Source organism: Dunckerocampus dactyliophorus, chromosome 1 (assembly GCF_027744805.1).
Source record: "Dunckerocampus dactyliophorus isolate RoL2022-P2 chromosome 1, RoL_Ddac_1.1, whole genome shotgun sequence".
Lineage (NCBI taxonomy): Eukaryota > Metazoa > Chordata > Actinopteri > Syngnathiformes > Syngnathidae > Dunckerocampus > Dunckerocampus dactyliophorus.
The window spans coordinates 31,860,871-31,883,727 of NC_072819.1; the positions used below are offsets into that span (position 1 = coordinate 31,860,871).

Consider the following 22,857-nt stretch of genomic DNA (forward strand, 5'->3'; position numbering starts at 1 on the left):
GGTGCATGCTTATCAAAATAAAGCACTGTAAAACATTTTTATATTTTAAATCGTTTTCAAACTAACCGTGGTCAATATGTGCGTAAACAATAACACATATATAAGTATCTATATAGCACATATATATCCATTCATACAATATATTACTTAAAATTGTTTTCAAGTGAAAAAAAACAAAACTAATTTTTAAGGTGGGTCGGCTTTTATTTTGTAGTGGCACACCGCCACGATCAATTACATGTAGCGGAAACCCTGAATGTTTACTAAACCCCAACCGTGTCCAATAAAATTTTATTACTTACCAAAAGTCTTCATTCACATGTCAAAAAAGCGGTTTAGTGTGTGGTCTTCTTACAATGTGGTATTGCTAACTACTGGCCGGATATGGATATGACAGTGGTTTAGATTTTTGTTTTGCAGGTCCAAGTCAGTCTTTGTCAGTTTTTACCGTGTTGTTGTCAAAATGTTACTTATTAATTTGTGAGCACCAAAATAATTACAGCAAACACCCAAGGGATCATTTCTATCTAAACATGATCATTTTTAAATAAAGCTGTTGTGTTGAATCTCATTTACATATATGAAACATGTGTGTGTGTGTAATTATATATATATATATATATATATATATATATATATATATATATATATATATATATATATATATATATATATATATGTATATATATATATATACATATACACACACACATATATATATACACATACATACATACATACATATATATTTATTTCATATGAAGCATGAAGGCTGTTGGTGCTCTTGTGACCCATCTGAATTTGTGGAATGGAAGGACTGTGTCGAACCCTAGTGGCCAAAATCAAGAACTGATGTTCAGAAGAGACAACCACATCTGTTGTTCATACCCACAAAGAGCCTGTAGAGGACGCCAGAAGGTTTTGTTGCGTATTGAACAGCACAACCTAGAGCCATTAACTTACAGTCAATTTCATCTTAATGATAAGAAACGTTAAAAAAAAAGACTGCCAACAACTGATTACAAGTTTTTAATTCTCTGACATGACAGTATCGTATCAGTCTGAATCCCAAATTTAAAGTCACTTCTCAGCTTTGAATGAAATAAGAAAACCCTAAAAAGACACCAGATAAGTTCACGGTGAACAGATAAAACACACAGCCTGAGTACTGCAGCACTGTCCGACGCTCTGCGCCCTCCAGAGGTCGCATTTGTCCGACCTGATCCACTCCACATGACCCATGACCTGGAGGTTGTGCAAGCCCAGCAAAAAGCAAAATGAAACCAAAACCTTTCTGCAGAGTATGATAGCCCTGTGGTGATACGGATGAAGACGAAAGTCCTTCATGTACTCTTGAATTACGGTAGGTTTTAGTGTGAAACAAATACTGTAGCCAACTCAACCGCTGGCTGAGGAATCACATGTGTGACTGCAGTTTTCAGTTCTTTCCTCAGGGGCCAAAACAAAAATATTAGCAGTGAGTACAGGAGGAGCTCATGCACACTCTCATGCACACAAAATCGCTCATACACAGTCATTGAAACGCGCACTCCAGTGACCGCCCCAATTAGGAATGGATATTTGATGGTCAAACTGCCACTCATACAAATACAAGTAAGTAATAAGCAGTAATTATCACAACACTGACGGTCCTTTCTTTGAGGGCCCAGTGACATCCTGCCGGGTGATTTAAGTTCATGTGCACAAAGGATGGCCGCACCTTCATCTTTCATTTGAAAGCTCTAGAAAAAAAAGAAGTCATTTTACAGGTGCAGCGTTAATTTCCTTCATAGGTTGCTTCAGGTTCCTGAACCAGGCCTAGGTATGTCTTCATTTTTTCTGGTCTTCATGCTGTCCCATTGACTCATGAGACAGAAGCCATCAGAGGTCATAGGTCATCTTCGGCAAGCTGGGCCAGGTTGCTAGGGCGTCGTCCAGCTGAGGGAGTGGAAAATGGAGCATGGCTTCCAAAATCGGCTGGCTGACCCCTGCGGCAGCCGTCGTCTGCTCTCTGCGGGGTGGAGGGAACATTTTTCACACCAACAGAAAGGATTTTAAATAGCATGCATTCAAGTAACAGACAAGTAAAACCTTGACTGACTTTTCCTGCTTGCAAAAATACCAATATTTATGTAAAAATGTAATATTTACAGCCTCAGTCTGAGTAATGCAAAGGCCCAAGTTCCTCCTATTCACTACAGGACACGTACAGGAAACAATTATCTGCTTTTGATAGGCATCTCTTACTGACTTCCTCATCTGGCTCAGCCTGCTTCCTGTTTGTTATGTACTAAGCCATTGCAGCTTGAGTCAATTGAGAACGCTGTGGAGAACAACAACTGCTGCCCTGTCACACCAGAACCCCACACAGAGAGCAACAGATGTCTCGACAGAGTTTTTCTAAATGTGACGTAACGGTCCACAACAGGATGCTCCCAAAGGCGAGTGAGTGGCTTGAACTAAACTCACTGTTTTGCTTTCATTGCCTTTCTTTGTAGACCATATGTTTTAGCGTGCGTCTTATAATACGGTGGGCCTTATGTATGGTTTAAGTAGAGAAATAGACCCCGTAACTGAGAGTACGCCTTATAAAATGGTGCGACTTATAAAATGGTGCGCCTTATGGTGCGGAAAATACGGTAATCATTGTAAAAAAATGAAGTTGGCTACTTCGCAGATTTCATTTATTGCGGGCTATTTTGGGAACCTATACCCTGGGACAGTGTTGTCCCGTTCATTGAACACGTTCATTTTTCTAAGAACATTGAGCTGAACGCAACGTGTTTGTAAATTAAGAACTTGAACATGAACTCGTTCAAATTATGTGAGAATCAGAGCCACTGTTTAGGTCCACTTATTACCTGACAAGAGATATTTGCACTCCTGCTGCAACAGCATGTTATTTTCACTGCCCAAATGTTACACACATGAAGTACTCGACAGCATTACCCACGAAGCATTGCGCATACTTGAATAACAAACCAGCAGTCCAAAGGCAACGCCGGCCAGTGCGGTCAAGTCAAATGGCAAGTGAAGATGAACACACTGTAGGCGATTATTTACGGGAATTTTATGTATTGTCTCCCATAGATTCCGACAGTAAAAACTTAACCTTTCTGTGCAAGTCATGTCCACCTGCACTGACAAAACAAGTCCGCACGTCAGCATTGTCAACTTTTTGGGGTTGAAGCATCCGTTCAGTGTGAGAAAATATCTGCAAGTCCTTGACAATCACAAAAAGTCATCAGGAAAGGGCAAGAACACCCCCTGCCAGCCCCAGACGACCCAAGCCACACTGCCTGCAGCCTTCAGGGGTATGACTTCCCAGCAACAGGTAAACAAATTAATAATGGACTACATTGTTGGAGATTTACAGCCTTTGAGTAAGGTTGAAAAACCCTCCATCATCAAGCTAGTGACTGGTTTGCAACCAAGCAGGCGCGTGCCTTCAATAAGGCAGGTGCAGGGACTGTTAAATAAAGAATTCAGTGAGGTTATCACAAACCTAAAAGCTTGCTGAGATAGACTATGTATGCACAACAGCAAACTGCTGGTCAGCTGTCAACAAAGGATTCATGGGCATTGCCATTCATTGGCTTGACAAAAATGATGTGTCACACAGGAGATCAGCAGTCCTTGCATTCCGCCGTGTCAGAGGAGCACACGCATATACGTGCTGACGTGTGTAAGGAATTTAAAATTCAAAACAAGATTGTGTGCACAGTGACTGACAATGCTTTACATTTTGTGAAAGCATTTAACTGTTTTGGAGCGATTGTTGCTATTAATGCAGCAGCAACTGATCAAGCAACTGAGGATAATGAATCAGAGTCTGCCCCTGCTTGTGAAGACGAAGATGATGATGATGATGGGATTGAGCCTGCAACTCTGTCAGTCCCCCCCCTGCCACATAAGGTGCATGGCTCACACATTCAATCTGGTTGCCAAAGACACAGAAAAGGTAACTGATCAACAATACAAAACACTAGCGAGGCCGGTGTTTTCAACAGAGTAAAACTAAGTCTGAAAGCCTCAGATTTTGTTGAGGAAAAGCTTGAGATTAGCTTTGTCACTCCAAATGACACACGCTGGAACTTTATGTTCCATGCAGCGACTGTCTCACACAGCCACCTTAACTCCCCAGGCCAGCAGCCTGTCTATGGATCCTATTCCTGCAGACTCCTTCTGCACACCATCTGCGATGAGTTCGGTTTTCGTCGGTTCACTCCAGAAGAAATTGACTTTATACACAACTTTGTGAGTGTAATGAGCCCCTTAGCATCTGCGCTAAACATCCTTCAGGGAGAGAAAAGTACATTCCTTGGGTACTTGGCACCCACTATTGTGAAAAGTGATTTGAATGGACTGTTGAAAGATTTTAAAGCCTACTGCGACACAAGGTCTGACTATATACTGTCCCCTCATCCAGAACCTGATGTCGTCACTCTCAACAAGACTGGAGGGCATGCTTGTTAAGTAAGAACACATACTCGCAGCTATACTGCTCCCGGCGTTCAAGCTGGACTGGGTGGAGGACGAGATTAAGCGCTTGCAATACTAAGTGATGTTGAAGCAAGAGTTTCAGTCTGTTGACATGGCTAATGACTCCGATCAAGCCCAGCCCTCTGACCAACTTGAGAGGAAAAGCAGTGCTTTGTCCTTTTTCAAGTTCAACCGCATCCAATCAAGTGTCAAAAAATCTGAGGTGGACATCTACCTGGATGCACAGACCAATGATGAGCTCACTGAGTACATGCTCCTACCCACACTGAAAAAGCTGTTCGTCAGATACAACACAGCCATGCCCTCAAGCGCTCCAGTAGAGAGGCTATTTAGTACTGGTGACCACATATTTAGGCCCAGGAGAAACAGACTGGGTGGTGCAAACTTTGAGAAGCAATTGCTTTTAAATGCCAACAAAAAACAGTATGCTGGACTTAAGTTGCATGTTTTTTTCCTCATGTTTGTTTACTCACTTTGGGAAAGTGTTCACATTCCCATGACAGAGGAATACCTAGTTCTACATGGCTGATGCTGTTGATAAAAGAGAAAAACAACATTCTGGGGACCCTAAAGATTTATTGAATGTTGTTCAAATGCAGTGTGATGTCATTGCCAATTTGTCAAGCTGCCTAAGCATTATTTCAGCATGTTGGAGCATATTGTTTTCTTTCCTTAATATTTAATGCAAGAGGTAATCTGAAAAGTTAATAGTACCTCAAGTTGTTCGAATAATTTGTTATGACTTTATGATTTATTTCTTAATTGAAGTCCTTTTTTAAAGGAACAGCATCGGGGAAACATGCATAAAAGACAATTAAACAAAAATTGTGTCCATTGTCCACACATTTCTTCTATATGCAATAACTTAATCCATTTTATGTAATAGAATTTATACATTCTATTGTAATTCATTGTATTAATTCCTATTTACTTATTAATTTCTTTGATGTTGGAGTACAATTGTGACTCTTATATTGTGCATTAGCAAGTATTTGCACTACCTGTGTAGCCTGCGTGGAGGGTGCGTAGAGGCCATTTGAAACAGCAGGACAGCTCTGCGGATCGGACAAGGTCAGTTGAACATGCGATGGCGAAACAGTGTCAGCAGGGCACGGCTGCACCAGAGTGGGCTGCAAATGCAAAATATTGTGTTCAAAACAGCAGTTAGGTCAGAACATTGTGACTGTACCATAACACAAGTTAGGTAATCCTACACCCTGCAGCATGGAGGTCTCACTGAGACCTCGAGCCGGGCCTTGGCTGGGCAGGTAGAGGGCAGGCAGGGAGGTGTTATGAGAATGGAGGGAGGGCTGCCTGTGGCGGTCAATTGAAGCAGAAGAGTGGGGTCTCAGGGCACTGCCGGTGGACAGGGGGGGCCTCATGGAGCGACCCAGGCTATTGGACTTGCTTTCTCTCCGTTGATACTCAATAGGTGACTGTAAGGCTAAAAGACACAGAAACAAAGACAGTTACTTTATTTAATGCTTCAGGCATTGGCCATCATTGATATACCTTGTTGTACAAAGTCACTCACAATGTATAACAATAAGAAATGCTGATCTAGCAAAATACGTGTCACAAGATTAAGTTATGACAATATTTCTCAATTACAGAAACGTTGTCTTGTGAGACCAGGGCTTAGACTGTGAGGCAAATTCTCTGAGATCCATAATGAAGTCATAAACCTTAAGGAGGACAATAGAGCACTGATACCAAGGATACCAAGGCACTATGAGATGATAACAAGGTACTACAAGATACTGCTGCCTTCACGCTGCTCTTAAAAGAAAACTGCACTTTTTTGGAATTTCATCATCCACAATCCTTATGTGAGACATGAACACATATGTCTCTCTCTTTTCTGCGACTTCTAAAGATACAAAAGCAGATAAAAAAAGAAAGCTCAGTACTGCACGTATGGGACCCTCTTATTCCGCCTATTAAGCCTTCTGAAAAATGCTCCAAAACGCACCAACAATGTTCCATTTACTGTACATATAATGCGACGTGCATATAACATTGTTATTATTATTATTAACATTGTTGCCGCAATCAAACTATGTTACTGGCGCATTGACACTTAGCCATAACACACCAGCTAGCTACTAGCCGGCTAGCAACTAGCTTCACCACAGACTCTGCCTCAGCGCATCAGCGTTGCGCTCACAACACCTCAGACCACTATAAAAAAGGTAAGGTTACAAATTTCAGCTGACACCACAGCTGCTGTGTTTTTATTTCTGGAAAAGTTAACGATTGGTGTCGGCGCTCGTTTCAATATTGTGAAATCTAGAATGAAATATATATATGTGAAATCATTGCACTGAGTACGTCAAAGTTCTGGTAATGCTTAGAATGGGCAAATACGGCAAAATACGTAACAAGTATTACATGTTATCATGTAATGTACCTGTTACTACATGGTCATGGCATGTACTGTATATAAAACCATAAAACGTTGTTGGAGGTTTTTGGAGGTGTTTTAGCTATGTCGGCGGCATAGGTGGATCCTATTACATGCAGTACTGAGCTGTCTGTTTTGATCTGTTTTTTTATTTTTAGAACACAGAAAAGAGAAAGACATATGTGTTCATGTCTCACATAAGGATTGTGGATGATGAGCAAAATTCCCAAAAAAAGTGCAGTTTTCCTTTAAGGAGATAAAAAAAAAAAAACCCAATGGAGGAAAATAGACATTGTGCAATGACAACAAGGTTCTACAGGATGATATCAAGGCACTACTGGATCCTAGCGCATCACTCTTGAGGAAGACAAATAAGCATAGGAAAATATCACTGAGCAAATGAAAAATACAATTGATGAGATGGATCAGAATGCATAAATGAACGATGTGATCCTCACAGGGCTCGGAATTACACCCAGGACAAATGCCAAGGCAGTCCAAAACAGCGAACCAGATGAAATGGATGTTGCTTCAACAAAGCAACAAATTGCCAATTTCCTACAATCAAAGAAGGTGGATATAGATATCGACACAGTCAATACTTGAATCTCACTGTATGGCAGAAACAACAGGTTTAAGTTCACTAAGAGGGAATTCAAGATTGCACTGCTGAGAGGAAGAGAAGCTAAAAGGTACAAACGCCTACATTAATGATAATCTGACAAAACGCAACGCCGACATCGCCAAGAAACCACAAGACTGGAGGAAGCAGAGAAAGATACATAGTACTAGGAGCACCAACGGCAAAATATACATCAAGCTACAGTACATGGAGGACCAGTAGAGGCAAGAGTGCTTGTTGTCAAAGATATCAACGATCTGGATAAATATTAAAGGTCGTATCACCATGACAACAAGGAAAATGGAGCATATAACCCACAAAGAAAGAATCATGCAGCTAGAAGGATTACATTCAATGACATTTGACTTTTGATATCATCGTTGCAAGGGCCTTCTCAACAATGTACTCGAATGAGGAAGCCATGTTTCTACATTCAATGACACAGCACAACATGGAAGACGGCAAGACCGGAAGACCACTAGTTATCCAGAGCAAAAACTATTGGATTGGACAACAACAAGAGAAAAAGAAAAACTTTTTTTGTTCGCTTACAAACAACTGCTTTTATTTTATGGAAGAATAACGTAAATAATGAATTAGTGCAAGTTGAATACAGGAAGTGAACAAATGGTAGGATTAAATAAGCTCTGCTTCTTCCTACTCCTTTTCGGACATGTGGAATTGTGAATTGTAACATGAAGCATTTCAATTTAAACTGTATGTATGTTCGAAATAAATTAAACCATAACCATTGCTACTATGAATGATAATACACGTAACGTGGCACTGGCAGGATTGGAACCGCACATCAGGTGCTATGTGCACACTATAAAAGTCATCTCATCCTCTGTAAGCTTCACGAGTGATATATGCTCTCTTGAAAAAGTAAGTAAAATATGTTTTTGTCTAAATGAAGGTGATTTTATGGTTCCTTTTCTCATATCGTATAGCCAGTAGCAGGGGTGTAGCCAGGAATTCTGGGCCTCATGAAAAAAATCACATTGCCCCCCCACCCTCTTATTAATTAATTATTCATTTAATTAGTAATTAACTATGTTTTTGGGCCCCCCTGGCAGTCAGGGGACCTTGGAATTGTCCTGACTTTCGCCTAATGCGGCACCCTTGGCCAATAGCACTCATCATGAATAAATTAGGGCTGCAACTAATGATTATTTTAATAACCGGTTAATCAGTCGATTATTTTTTTGATTAACTGATGAATCAGATTAAAAAAAACAACACATTTTTAATTTAGCAGCAGTGCCTTTAAGAATGCATGAATTGACTTTTTTCCTCCCCAAAATCATAGCAAAGAGGGCGAGGAAGAGAGATTTCTCCGACACCAAAATTGAAGTAGAGAAGTATAAACAATCAACTGACAAACATCACAAACACTTTACTGCAAATCAATGAGTCACTGGCACAGACCGCTACATGTGCAACACAAATAAATAAATAAGAAATAACAAATAAATCAACTGTTGGAGCAGGCTTTGCGTTTGGCATCGGCCCGTCTGCTCGGGGGGAGGGTCAGTGCCTTGTTTGATGGTCAAGTTGTGAAGCATTTAGCAAGATGATACAGTATGCCATAACTATATTGTAGTTTCACTGTTCTACCACTAGGTTTTGCGGGTACGCATGGTAAGAGTTGTGCATAAATGTACGCATTTTCCTACGCACAAGTACAAGTGGATAAATCCCATACTTTGCATGGGAATGTTCTTACGCACGCTCTACGGACACATCTTTACAGTGGTTTGCTTCGCAAGATATCAGAAAGAAGACAAAATGTCGATTGCTCATCCCAAAGTCAAAGCTCATGTGTGTGACTATGTTGTTTTGCCTGAAACACAAAGATAATAGATTTGCTTTCATGGATGACTAAGGAAATTAAAAAATAGTCACATTTGAGAGGCTGAATGCAGGATGTTTACAGTACATTTTTAAATGAAATGATTTATCGATTACCAAAATAGTGGTCGCTTAATTGGATAATCGATGAATCATCGATTCATCGTTGCAGCTCTAAAATAAATAGAATCATGTATAATTAATCCCTGTGGTCTGTATCGGCGGATTTCACTCATGGATGATTGGTGTCTGAATGGGCAGCATAAAACCCCGATTGCCGCATCCCTAATTAGTACTAGCAGCTATAACCGCCGTCATTTTTATTTATTTTTATTTTTTGCTATTTGTTGTTTGTTTTTTTTAAATTGCAGACACAGCAGCAGCACGACACAGCGGCGGCTGTCTGCACTCCGATGCAGCCCACCACCACAGCTTCAAAAAATCCTAGGGGAAACCCTGAAAACATTTCAATATGTGTGTGCACTGTTTTGTGATTCAGTTAAATGAAAAAGTCAGTTTGTCCAGTCCTTTATTTTGCCATTGTAGTTTTGAAATGTTCAAATATCATCTTGCTTGATCACGTGAACCCAATATTGTGTATTGTCTCGTCTAGTGAGCTGAGTGTATCGTGACTTCCCCAGTAAAAATCCATACACATTTGAAAAAAATTACCAATTGCAATGGCAGATTTCAGATTTTTCAGAATAAAATAATGGAAATTACATTGATTGATTTAACAACATAACATTTTGATTGCATTGACGTTGATATTTTACTCAGTTAAAAAAGAAAAAATAATTTCATTCAAAAATGTAGACTTATTTTGATTAGAAATTAAATATAGGTATTACATTTGTGACATGCCGTGTCAGTTTCCATTCTACTGCTGCCTTACTGAGGAAACTTGACAGTGACTCCCCAAAACTTACAATGCATTCGCTCTGACTGAAAAAAATCAATAACGGCAGTGTCGTGATCTGTGTTGTCGCTCTGCTGCCGCCTGTCTCCTCCCTGTTGTAGCACATGCTGTCCAGCAGAGGCGGAGCTATCAGCGCACACCTGCAGCCAATTCGTCATCCACCTTCTTAAGCTGACTGAAGGCAGCCATTCAGTGCCAGATTGTTCACTCGTACTCACCTGCAACCTGCGCCATCCTGCCTTGTTCTCACCTTGCTTGCTAGCTTTGTCGATTTGCCTCCTACTTTGTAGTGAGTATCTTTTCCTGCTTGGTTATTCCAGCAGGGAGCCTGTCCGGTGTGCTACCGCTAATGATAAGTAGCTGCTTGGTTCTCAGCAGCGTTTTCAGTTACTCATAGTGTGTTTTTTTCATGCAGCTCATTTTTGATGGCAGCGTCTTTCGTTATCTATTTTTCGGTAGATCAGCCCTGTATTTTCATTCCTGGCCTGTGTCACCACTTTTTGTATTTTGTGTTGCCTTTTCCTCCTATTTTCCTACTTTTCCTCCTAAACCCTTTTTTTTGTACTCTGCCGTCGTGTTCCTCTCTGCATCTTGGCGTCCAATAGCTTTAACACACCAGCGCGTGACAAACAGAGCTGAAACATAATTATGGACGGAAGAATAAATGACATGTGAGGTTTACCATTGAGGAAGTTGCGCTGTGTTTCCAAGAGCTGAACCACATCGTTGACCCAGGCCCTGCACGTCTCCAGCGAAGAGGCCAGCAACTGGAAGCGCACTACACTCCCATCTGGATTGCGTGATGTCAACACAAAGCGTGCATCATCACCGTCCACAGTGGGCTCCACCCCCAAGCAGCTCACCTGGAAAAGATTACATTTGAGAAGACATGTTGACGTGCCTTATTTGTGTAATACGTATCCAAATTTGTAGTGTTATTAATAGGAGTGTCATGATACACTCGGCTCACGGGACGACACGATAAGACAGATATTGGCTTCAAAGAGAACGAGACGAGACAAGATACAGTACTTTTAAGAAAACTAAAATGACAAAATGTCGGGTTGGATAAAATAGACCTTTTGATTGAAAACAATGCAGATACATTTTGAAATGTTATGCAACTTTGCATGCATAACCTAAGCATGATGCTTTTAACTGGTGAACTTTTTCCACAAAGTGAAACAAAAACTAAAACTGATAAATGTTCAAATAATGACAGCAATTGTAGCTGCTACTACTAATCATTTATGTTGATGGGCAGTTATGTAAAGACTACCCAACCCCTGAGATGAGATTTTAACATTCATTTTAAAGAAAGTACAATGACAAAAGATGACTGGACAAACTTTTTAAAATTTTTATTTAACTTAGTCACAAAACAATGCAGGAGCGTTTTACGGTATTATCGGTATTATCGGTATTATCAAGATTTATAATAGAGAAGATATATATAAAGATATATAATCATAACAATATATCATAATAATGCAATATTTCCTTTTAATATATATCTTACTCTCTGTAAAGTATGTGTAATCACCGTTTGTGACATGTATTTTCTCACAGGCAATTCGTATTGTGTGTCAAACGTTTGCAGCATTTCTTGAAATGCTGGCGTTTAGTCTACTTGTCTTTGTCTATTTTCGAAAGGGCTGTCCTTTGATATTCATAATTTAACGTGAATTTAATTTAACGTTTAATTTTAATGTCATGCATATATTTAAAGACAAATCTTTGTGTTTTTATTAGTTATTCGTATCAACATTTTTACTTTGTATAGCTAGTCACATTATGTCTTTTTCCTCTACTCAATTGTTTTTTTTTGTTTATTTTATTTCTGCAATGAGCCATGTTCCACAGATGGCCGCTGGGCCACACTTTGGACAGCCATGCGTGTTTGCGAGGCGACGGAGGAGTGTGTCCAAGCTCTGCCTTCTCATCGCGTTTTAATCTGACACCCCTAGTTATTACTACGGGTGTCAAACGACTGAAGAAAAAAAACAAAATTGCACAAATTACCACAGCTTAGCGCAATGTCAACGTCTTTAACAATTTTCTGATATTTCTGACATGCTTACAAGTCAACAATGGTGTGTGTTTTCGGAAGGAATGCTTAAAAGGACCAAAATATGGCAAAATATTGTAAATATTACATGTTATCATGAATGTAGCTGTTACAGCATGTGTATATAAAACATTGTTGAAGGTGTTTTAATAATGATCTTTGTCGGCGGCATAGATGCGTCCCATTAAGTGCAGTAATGAGCTCTGTCTCTTTTTGATCAGTTTCTCACTATCGATAAGGATGGCAAAGTGGTCCTCAGATCAGTTTCTCACTGATGTATCAAAAAAGGAAATCACTGATATTTTCAATAATTGTCAAGCAAACACATCAACTGATTGTAATGGAATCGAAATGGAAACAATAAAAAGGGTTATCAATGAGCTCGTCCAACCACTGATATACATCAGTGACTTATCATTTCAGACTGGAACATTTCCTAACAAAATGAAAATAGCTATAGTAGTTCACATTTTTTTAAATGGAGACAAACATCAATTTACAAATTACCGACCAGGAACAGCGGTTCCACTTATGCTCATTTACATTTGACTGAGCGGCAACTTTACAAGCTGCATTTATCACCGGTTTTGCTTCATAACACACCTCATACGTAAAATAGATCTGTGTTGACAATTTAGCGACATGGTCGCTATATTTACCAACTAGGGGTGCACATTAAAAGTGAAAGTCAGAAAATGTTTCTTGTTTGAAGTAGCAGCCGTGCGCACCTCCGATTGTACATAAGTATTGCCATGCAATTCCAGTTTGATGTCGGTCTGAAAGCTGCATAAACCCCTCCACAATGCAGCCCAACTCCAAGAACCAAGAAGGCAGAGCTTGGACATACTACTCCATCGCCTGGCAAAGACTCACCTTCATGGCCAAACCAAGACAGTCTGACTTGCCGAACACGCTTGGATGTTCAAAGTGTGGCTCAGGGGCCATCTGGGGCCATCACAGAAATAAAATAAACAAAAACCCATCAAAAGTGGAAAAATAAAGAAAAAAGACATAATGTAACTAGAAAAAGCTAAAATGCTGATACTAATAACTAATAAAAACACAAAGATTTGTCTTTAAGTTTGACAGCCAAATTTCCTGTGATAAAATACATGTCACAAACGCCAATTCCGCAACTTCACAGAGTGAAAGATGACCTATTAAAGGAAATATTGCATTAAAGTATTATGATATATTATTATTTATTGTTATTATTCTATATTCTGCGATTGGCTGGCGACCAGTCCAGGGTGTACCCCACCTCTCGCCCAAAGTCAGCTGGGATAGGCTCCAGCATACCACTGCGACCCTAGAAAATGGTTGGACGGATATTATATACTATCATAACTGTGGTTTATTTGGTTTAAAAAAATGTACACCATAATATCGTTTAGCATCTATTTGTGGGACAATAATGATCTCGTCTCATCTTGTGAGTTGCGTGTCTTGTGACACCCTAGTTATTACTAACAAGGATTATGTTTTATATGCAGGCACATACCTTGATGCTGTTTTTAAAGATGTACCCGGGAAGTGAGAAGCCCTTCTTCCTGTCAATGGGCTCACTGAAGATGACCAACTGCTCAAACAGGAAGACCCTTCTTTCCTTAGCTCGGGACAGGAAGCCAGAGTCCTGCTCCGTAACGGTGAAGGTGTCCTGCTGGAGCAGCTTCCCCTGGGCTGTGATCTTTCCCTGGTACACAACAATAAGTGGAAGTGGTTTTCACTGAATTTTTGGCACAAAATGTTATTTTCTTGATGTCCTAATTCTTGACATGTACCTCAAAGCCTTGTAGTCGACCCACATTCATCATGTCATTGCAACGTTTTGGCACAAAGCACATCACTTCTACTGCTTTCTGTTAAAAAAAAAAAAAAAAGCTGAAACCAAATACCGATCATTTCTACACCAAAACAAGGCTTTAACTACCTAACCTAACCTCACAAAATACCGACCTCCAACTCTTCTGTGTCCATCCCAGCTTTGGTGTAATACTTCAGGAAGTCCTGTTCAAATAAACACAGCATGGTCACCACAGCATTCCAGGTTTACTAGTCAGAAAGACATGTGGACCAGAATTCAGTTACATCTTAAATTACTTCTAGATTTCAATTACATTTTGGACCCTAACAAATTTAAAGACATTTGGAAATCACATAAAAAATTGATCCACTCTCATAATGGATCATATTTAATTGTGTAGCTGGACATAATGTTGTGACCAGTAAGTGTTTGTGTGTGTGATGCACCCTGCTGTTCACCTTGAGCAGCAACTGGTACTTCATGATCCTCTGGACGGGTTTGATGAGTAGGTCATTCAGTTGCAACCTGTGACCCAGCTGCTGCCGCAACTCCTAAGAAGCCAACAATGAACACGACAACAGTGACTCCCTACAGCATGATTTGTAATCACAGGAGCAACTAATACACATGTTGGTAATATTCGATTTAAGATTTGTTCGTGTTAAATCATTGTCTCGCTGGGTGACAGCCAAAGAACTTTATATCTCTGTGTGGAGTTTGCATGTTCTCCCCGTGTGTGCGTGGGTTTTCACCGGGTACTTCGGTTTCCTCCCACATTCCAAAAACATGCATGTTAGGTTAATTGGCAACTCTAAATTGTCCATAGGTATGAATGTGAGAGTAAATGGTTGTTTGTCTATATGTGCCCTGCGATTGGCTGGCGACCAGTCCAGGGTGCACCCCGCCTCTCGCCTGAAGTCAGCTGGGATAGGCCCCAGCATACCCACGACCCCAGTGAGGATAAGCGGAATAAAAGATGGATGGATGGACAGCCACGTATAGTTGTAATGTATTAAATATAACGAGAGAATCATTATTTACATTATTAAGAAAAAGTGTTGGGATCCAGATTCTCTCATGAGAACACAACAATGTTGTCCTCACTATTAAGGGAACACTATTAATTTATTAAATGTTTAATTTAGTTAAGTTAAATGTCCCACACTGTGTGCACAGTTATTAGGCAAGTGGGTATTTTGGCCATATCATGCTTTGTATGCACATTTTCCAACTCAAAGCTGTGTACAAAATTCAATGTGTATTTCAGCACATCTTCTGTGTAGTTGTGTCTTAAGGGAGGGTGTGGCCGAAGGAGATCAACACCCATTATCAAGGTTTGCATAATTATTAGTCAGTTTCTGTTCCTCAGGTCAAAAAGGGGACCAAGAATGACTCTGCAAAGTCAAATATTGTAAAAAGTACAGTGCCTTGCAAAAGTAGTCACCACCCGTTGGACATTTCATATTATTTATTATAACAGTGGTTTATTTGGTCTCAAAAATGTCGACAATAATAGAGTTTAGTGTCAATTTGTGGGACAATATATGTTTCAAAATGCACATCGTTTTATGACTCAGTTAAATAAAAAAGTTTGTTAGTCCAGTCATATTTTTTCATTGTAGTTTTCTTAAAATTAATGTTAAAACCTTCTCATGGACCCAATCTCATGCATTCTTTTGTCTTGTGAGTCTCGTGACACTCCTAGTAAATATAAATGTACAATGTACATTATGTACAAATGTACATTATCTTCATATTTGGCACCAATCGGTTGTTAAGAGTGATACACACTCACCTCAAAGTAGGTTTCGATGTACTCTGAGACAATGTGCTCAGACTTGGGCTTGTTCTGACAGTATACCACATACATATTCAGACGCCGCTCCTGCAGGACAAACCAAAGAAAAACATATTATCAAACTTATAGTAATTGGGTCAAATTTGCTTCAAACTTGTGTGATTTTTTTTCTTCCATTTGCTTGTGTGATTTGCTTCCATGTGAGAACCTTTAATGTAATTGCAAAAGAGATACTATATATCAAAGTAACGGGATAAAATGGAGCAGAGAAGCAGAGAAATGAAGCAAACTGTCTGCTTAGCGGCCACTCTTCTGTGACTAATTGGCCTTGGGAGGTGGCGCCATCCTGAGAGTCCCAATGCAGCTAGTGTGTAGATAAGCACCATGTTATGTATAATTTACCCAGGTGACCTTGTGTGTAACCAGAACCTTTCAGAGCCCATCAACACGAGGCTGTACCTAGCAACAAGCTTTGTCACTTAGAAACTGCTGAGCTGCTTCACTGCTGAATATGGACATGTTGTGACACCGCATGGCCTGGATTCCTCACACTAGCATTATTATTGCATTTTAAGTATGTTTACTTATGTGTGGTTGTGCACACATGCTGCATTTTGGTGTTGCAGATCTTGGTAAAAGCAGATCGGATTCTCTGCTTTTCATTACTCCCCAATCTGCTTGTTGTCTTGTTTTTTTCAAGTAGATTTCTGTGCCGACTAACATTATTGTTTTGTTTGAAGCGCTGCAAAGGGCAGGAACACGATAAAAAGAGAAGCCAACATTAATCTTCAACAGAAAAAGAATAGTTGGTCAAATTACTCAGCATGTGTGTCCTGTCTACATGTGACACCACTTAACAAGTAAAAACAAATCGAATTCCCCAGTGTCCAGCCCTGTGACTCTATTGCAGTAAAAATGTGACTATGCAAAATAAAATATACACTACTCGCAAAAAGTTTGGGATATTCGGCTTACGGAGTAAATTTTAGGATGAAGTTAAAATGCACCTTTACAGTTGAACTTAATTTCACCTCCAAACCTTTGAATGCCAATGTCCACCTGTTCAATGTTTCAGTACTTTATCCAAAACGTGCTATTATGGCAAAACAGGTGTTTTTTAAAAACATTTTTCAAACTTTTTCAAAAGAGTCACTCTTCCAGTCTCTCTGTTGCAAACTGCTGATGACACTGTGACGCCCCAAGCTCAGTGGCCACTTGCCTCTGAGAACATCCTGTTTGAAGCCTTACAATGTTGATCAATTGTTAGGCATTGTCTTGATCGCATGATGTCAGAATGTGAACAGCATGATGAAGAGGACTGTTTAAATGCCAATTCCAAATGAACCCGGAAAGTTATTGGCTGATTCATGGATCACAAATAGAAATGTGTGCAAAAAGTACTGGAATATTGAACGGTTGGACATGTGCATTCAAAAAGTTTAGAGAAGACCAATTTAAGTTCACCTATAAAGATTATATTGCATTTTAGGTTCATCGTGAAATTTCAGCTGACAGCCGAATATCCCTAACTTTTTGCAAGTAGTGTACCATATATTGTACTTAGTAGCTCCCTTTTATAATGCATTAGAGTTCCATTCATTAATAATTCACATACGAGTGAATGTGTATGTTGAATACAGAATATCTAGGTCACTTACAGCTGAAAGAAACGAAAGGGTCAGAAGATAAAAAAAAGTCAATGAGTATACAGTGGAACCTTGGTTGGTGTCCGCCCGGGTTAACGTGTTTTTCTGTTAAAGTAAAAAATGTACACTCAAATTTTGCCTCGGTTTGCGTACATTTTCCGGTTAGTGTCCTATAATGTCTTGTTGTGTTATCAATACACTGCATGAGCCCAACTGTGTACTTTATATATTTTTATCACAAACGTCCTCGGGAGCATCCTTAGCTTGCTAACAAAATGGCAACCTGAACAGGAAGTCAGCTATATTGCCCATCTATGACGTCATCAGCGGTTGACTCTCAAAAATGCTAACGCAAAACACCTTTTTATAGTTTTACAATTATAGTTTTACATGCATAAAACAATTATAAATGCTTTTAAATGACAAATTATTTGGATAAATTAACATTTAAGGTTACTTCTACTTCTACTGATGACGTGATTGTTCCCAAAGACACAATGTGGCAGCGAGATCAACATCTTCCTCTGAAACACCACCTTCTTGTTTTGTCATCAGTTCTTTCTTGAATTCAACAGTCTTTCTCACCTTCTTTGTCAAAATGCTGGCACTTGCTACTTTCTTTTGCTCCATTTTGGGTTATTCAGGCTAGAATCACCGTTGAATTTAAGAAATAACTCATACCAAAACCGTAAGGTGGTGTTGAAAAGGAAGGTGTTGATCTCGCTGCCACATCATGTCTTTGGGAACAGTATCAACAAGAATCATGTCGTCTTCAATGACAGTAAAAGTAACCTTAAAGGAAAACTACACCTTTTTTGGTATTTTGCCCATCTTCCTCATGTGAAACATGACCACACGTCTTTCACTTTTCTGTGCATTCTAAAGAGAGAAAAACAGCTAGCATGAGGGAGCTAACGATGCATGTAACGGGACACACCTATTTAGACTATAAAACCCTCCAAAAAATGCCAACAATGTTCTATTTACATAACTGACCTGTATATACAGTAAACCAAGCTACAGCGACATTGTTACTGCAGCAGCTAGCATGAGGAACCATTTTCCTGGCGTAGTGATGCAGCACCTCACACCACTACCGAGAGGTAACAGGCCCTCTCCAAAACAATGCGGTACAACACCAATCTGTACTGTACTGAGAAACAAGAAGAGGCATATGAACAACTACGAATAGACAACCCAATTATCTGTAAAGTATTGGCCCACATTCCATGTTTTGTTTGTACAAAACGTTAAAGGCATTTACATTTCTAAAATGTATATGTATTCACCACTAATGAATCATAATGTAAGACCATCACCAAACAGACATAATCGGAGTCACTGTTTAGAAGTTACTTGTAAGTTTCACTTTTGTGGCTCCAGAAACTATGGTGCGTTCAAGGACCGCCAAATAAAGTGCAAAATTGCTTGATGAAAAAACATTAGCAATGAAGCATAAAGACCTAAGTATGTAAAAATTGTGGACTTTTTCAACAGTGGTAAATGTATGCTGTACACCTTATCTTTATTATTGCAGGTTTATAAATTATTACCAACTTATAGTGAATGAGATGTGTTTTCTGCTAAAAATGTCAGAAAAATAAAAATGTACAAAGTTGTTTGGAACAAAAAGAATACTGAATTACAAATGTGTGAGGATCCATGTAGTTGTTTCCTGTTATGTCTGACCCAAACTTGCACGTGTTGTTTGTAGTCGTGTGTGTGTCAAGTGGAAGCTGGCAGTGATGAGGGATGGAAGGCAGTACAGGATAGTATCAACAGACTCTCTGCATGTTTTCTTTGCTCTATTTACTTCCACTGAAAATAACGCAAGGAAGAAGGGCCAGACTCTACTGGCATGTGTGTGTTTGTGCACACTGCAGCAAAACTCACGTGTTTAATGAAGAGCTGACCCAGCCTCTCTGGCTCTGCCACACACTTCTCCAGCTCTCCCAGGAAATAGCTACAGAGGAAACAAAGTCATGTATTCATTCTTGGCATATTGTTCCTTTGTCTGCCATTTAACACAAAGCACCAGCAAGAAACACACTGGATTTTCATAGTCAAGGACTTACTCTCTATGCCAGTCAAATATTTGGTGAATGTTCCCAAAAACAATCTTGTCTTTTCCCTTCATGTCCTCCGGTATACCTTTAGAGTTCATAGTGGTCATGTACCCCTGAAAGATAATGACACAGGTGCTAATAGTTCACACAGGCCAATGAGTTATCGGAATTATTTAGTAGGAACTATACAAAAAGTTAAGCACGATATTATGTTTGAACCTGACTGTTTTCCAGTAACATGACATCACTGAGCCTGCAGATGCTTGTGTATAAACCTTGCACTTATACTCTTTGCTGTTGTACACTGTAAATACTTTATTTTGTCATTATTTCAATGCAAATAGGTTGCCAGAAGACTGCTTAACATTGTACTATGAGGGAGTAAACCTATGATCTTCACCATCGGGCACCGCCAGGCACGTGACAGTCAGAATTCTAAGGAAATAACCCGAAAAATATTTAAATTAATCGGATGAGACAACCAGCCTTTGTCAGCAGTGGAAGACACCGGGTTCGCCAACTGCTCTCTCATTTGGGAGCCCACCTGTGTGCAACCTGGAAGTCTTGCAAGGGCTATAGGGACCATGTCACAAAATTATCCACACTGATGTCTTCTATGGTTGAGGTGAGTTATGAAATATGATTACCGGTACTTGAACGGTACTGAGTCAAATGCAATGAGCATCAATAGAACCGCTTGATGATTAAGGGTGCAGACAAGTTCGACTATCTACGTGGGTTGATCTGACTCCCTGACGCTAGGAACACCAAGGTAGGTTGGATAGCAAGGTGTGCCTAAAGCACTTGATGTGCGCTTCCAATAATGCCTTGCACACTGCCACTTCTATACTCCTGTCTTATCATTCATAGTAGCGATGCCATAGTTCAGTCTTGGCTGGCTTCTGGCTGCCCTCTTCTCATGATACAGCTTTTCTCCAAAGGAGAAATCTCATCATGTTTTAATCTCGTGAGATTTCGTGTGACGACACCCCTAATACACACCTAATAATTTTTCGTTTCTTATGTATGTTTTTTCATTCATTGTATATATTTTTTGTTTACAGTGCATGTTTTTTCGTTTACAGGATATGTTTTTCCATTTATTATATATGTTGTAAGGCTGTAAAACCCCTCACCACACACTTTATACTTTATACTTTTCTCAGACATGAGGAAATATATATGTTGCGCATACAGAGGGCCTTGAAAGCACCGATCACGCCTCGGTCTGTCTCATCCATATCCATCCAGTTTTCAAAGTAATTAATCATGATTAATCATCATTTGCAATTACGTGTGAACTCTGCTCTTTTTACTGTATTTTACGAACAAAAAGATAAATGACAGGGCACAAGTGTATATTTGTATGTATTAACAATCCCAAATGCACAGAAAATTGAAATCATGCTAAGATAGCATACATGTCTGAAAATCTATTTGCCTAACACTAGTCTCTTTAATAGTAGCAGAACATTTGAATCACACGTTAGCCGTATTATTATGAGCCATGAGGGGTTGCATTCAAAGACACCACGTAATTTTTAAAAGTTGAATTCACTATTTTCAGTGTAGATGTATTTTGAACATACAGAAATGCAGCAAATTGTACTTCCACAATAAAAGTTCCGCTAGTGAGTGATAAGAATTCCACTTCCTATTTTTCTTTGTCTTTGGGTTTATTTAGACCACACATACATGCATAATAAAATTGTTGTTGTGATGTTCAGTGTACCCCTGAATGCACCTTGCTGTCGTCTAGTGACAATTAGGGAGTGTGGTGTTTGTGAGTTGGAGATGCATGCATGGTGTTGGAATAGCACTGCTGTTTATGTGTTCAGGTCAGAATAAAGTTATAAAAGAGCGTCATACTCTGTGTGGGGATGCTATTGTGCCTCTGCCGTCATAACAAAGAGGGGTGGCTTGACATGGTGCGCATGAATTAAGTACACGAAAAATGTTAAGGTAATTTCTGAAATAAATTAGTTACCTTCGTTAATCGTAATGCGTTATTTTTGACAGTCCTAACATAGATGGATGGATAGATACATACATAGATTTATAGATAGACAGATAGATAGATGTTTTCACTTTCACCCCATTGAATCTATTCTAAAGCAAATATTTTCTACATAAACTGCAGCTAAACTATGCCAACATCAGTTAACGTCTGTCTGTATGAACCTCTGTATGAACTGGAATATTTCCAGGTATTTATACCAGAAGATGCATCGCTTTGACACTTCTGCAAGCTCATAATTCCTAAAATCCTCTTCAAACGGGAGACAGTGCAGGCTGGAGGAAAATGCAGAAATTATGATAAGGATTTAGAGCTCTTTTCCGGCGGACTGGAGCGAGCCTTACCTCCACTATGAGGCCCAGGTCTGCTACATAGTGCTTCTCCGTCTCAATAAGCTCCTTCAGTACATATCTGAAAAGAGACAAATGTGGAAGGACAACTGCATGACTTCAAATGCATTGAATTCTCTGATGTAAAACACTCTGAGTAGCTCTACACCAGGTGGGAGTGTACTAACTGAAAAACACAACTATAGTTTTTCCTGGAACGCACAATTATTATTATTATTTTTTTTACAATTGTTGGCACATGCCCTTAAATAAATCATGTTCAGGACATTTTCAGGGAATGTTGTAACCCTCTCACAGAAGGCTCTGAACATGCAAACGGCTGTGCATGTATGCTGATCTTGCCGTAATCCATTCTGGGAAAATGAAACTCTAGTCTTACATTTCATGACACATAGTTGTTGCAATGAAGACCATTTATCACAGGATAGAAACAAATAATGTGAAAATACAGGTCACGAATGAGCTAGTAGATGAGACATTCAGCCAGCGTCTTCACTTTGAGCGACGTCTCTATTGTACTCATGTTCCTTTAAAAACAACATGAACCTGACTGCCATTAAATCTCTTCAAATTGTCTGATGTCCTTTCCGCCATCCTTGGCATCCAGCCTGCATGTACATACTGTATGTCCCTTTGCGTTTGAAACTCTGCAAACATTCAATAATGTCTTCTGTCAGCGCACAGGTTCCACAAACTGCTGTTATTACTTAATCAACAATCTCAATACTTCAAACGTGAGCAATTAGAGACCCAAACCAGCCATTTTAAGCAAAATCCTGATACAACACAAATAGGTTTTCCCGGTCAAT

The 22,857-nt window shown here is 39.5% G+C and overlaps 1 protein-coding gene across 4 annotated transcripts in view; it reads right to left on the bottom strand.

The window, feature by feature from the left end:
- Positions 1 to 990: 990 nt before the first annotated feature.
- Positions 991 to 22,857, bottom strand: part of arhgef25a (Rho guanine nucleotide exchange factor (GEF) 25a) — a 90,107-nt gene continuing 68,240 nt past the window's right edge. For 3 of the 4 annotated variants that reach the window (XM_054770600.1, XM_054770607.1, XM_054770617.1), the window contains 12 exons: positions 22,043 to 22,109; positions 19,691 to 19,794; positions 19,509 to 19,578; positions 15,967 to 16,056; positions 14,630 to 14,722; positions 14,324 to 14,374; positions 14,149 to 14,226; positions 13,869 to 14,060; positions 10,982 to 11,162; positions 5,718 to 5,947; positions 5,505 to 5,633; positions 992 to 2,011 (listed from right to left, as the gene is read on the bottom strand). In XM_054770600.1, the coding sequence (XP_054626575.1) occupies positions 1,889 to 2,011; positions 5,505 to 5,633; positions 5,718 to 5,947; positions 10,982 to 11,162; positions 13,869 to 14,060; positions 14,149 to 14,226; positions 14,324 to 14,374; positions 14,630 to 14,722; positions 15,967 to 16,056; positions 19,509 to 19,578; positions 19,691 to 19,794; positions 22,043 to 22,109 (1,408 nt within the window). In that variant the 3' untranslated portion in view covers positions 992 to 1,888. Of the gene's footprint in view, positions 2,012 to 5,504; positions 5,634 to 5,717; positions 5,948 to 10,981; positions 11,163 to 13,868; positions 14,061 to 14,148; positions 14,227 to 14,323; positions 14,375 to 14,629; positions 14,723 to 15,966; positions 16,057 to 19,508; positions 19,579 to 19,690; positions 19,795 to 22,042; positions 22,110 to 22,857 lie in introns of all 4 variants that reach the window. The other variant, XM_054770621.1, reaches the window with a different exon arrangement.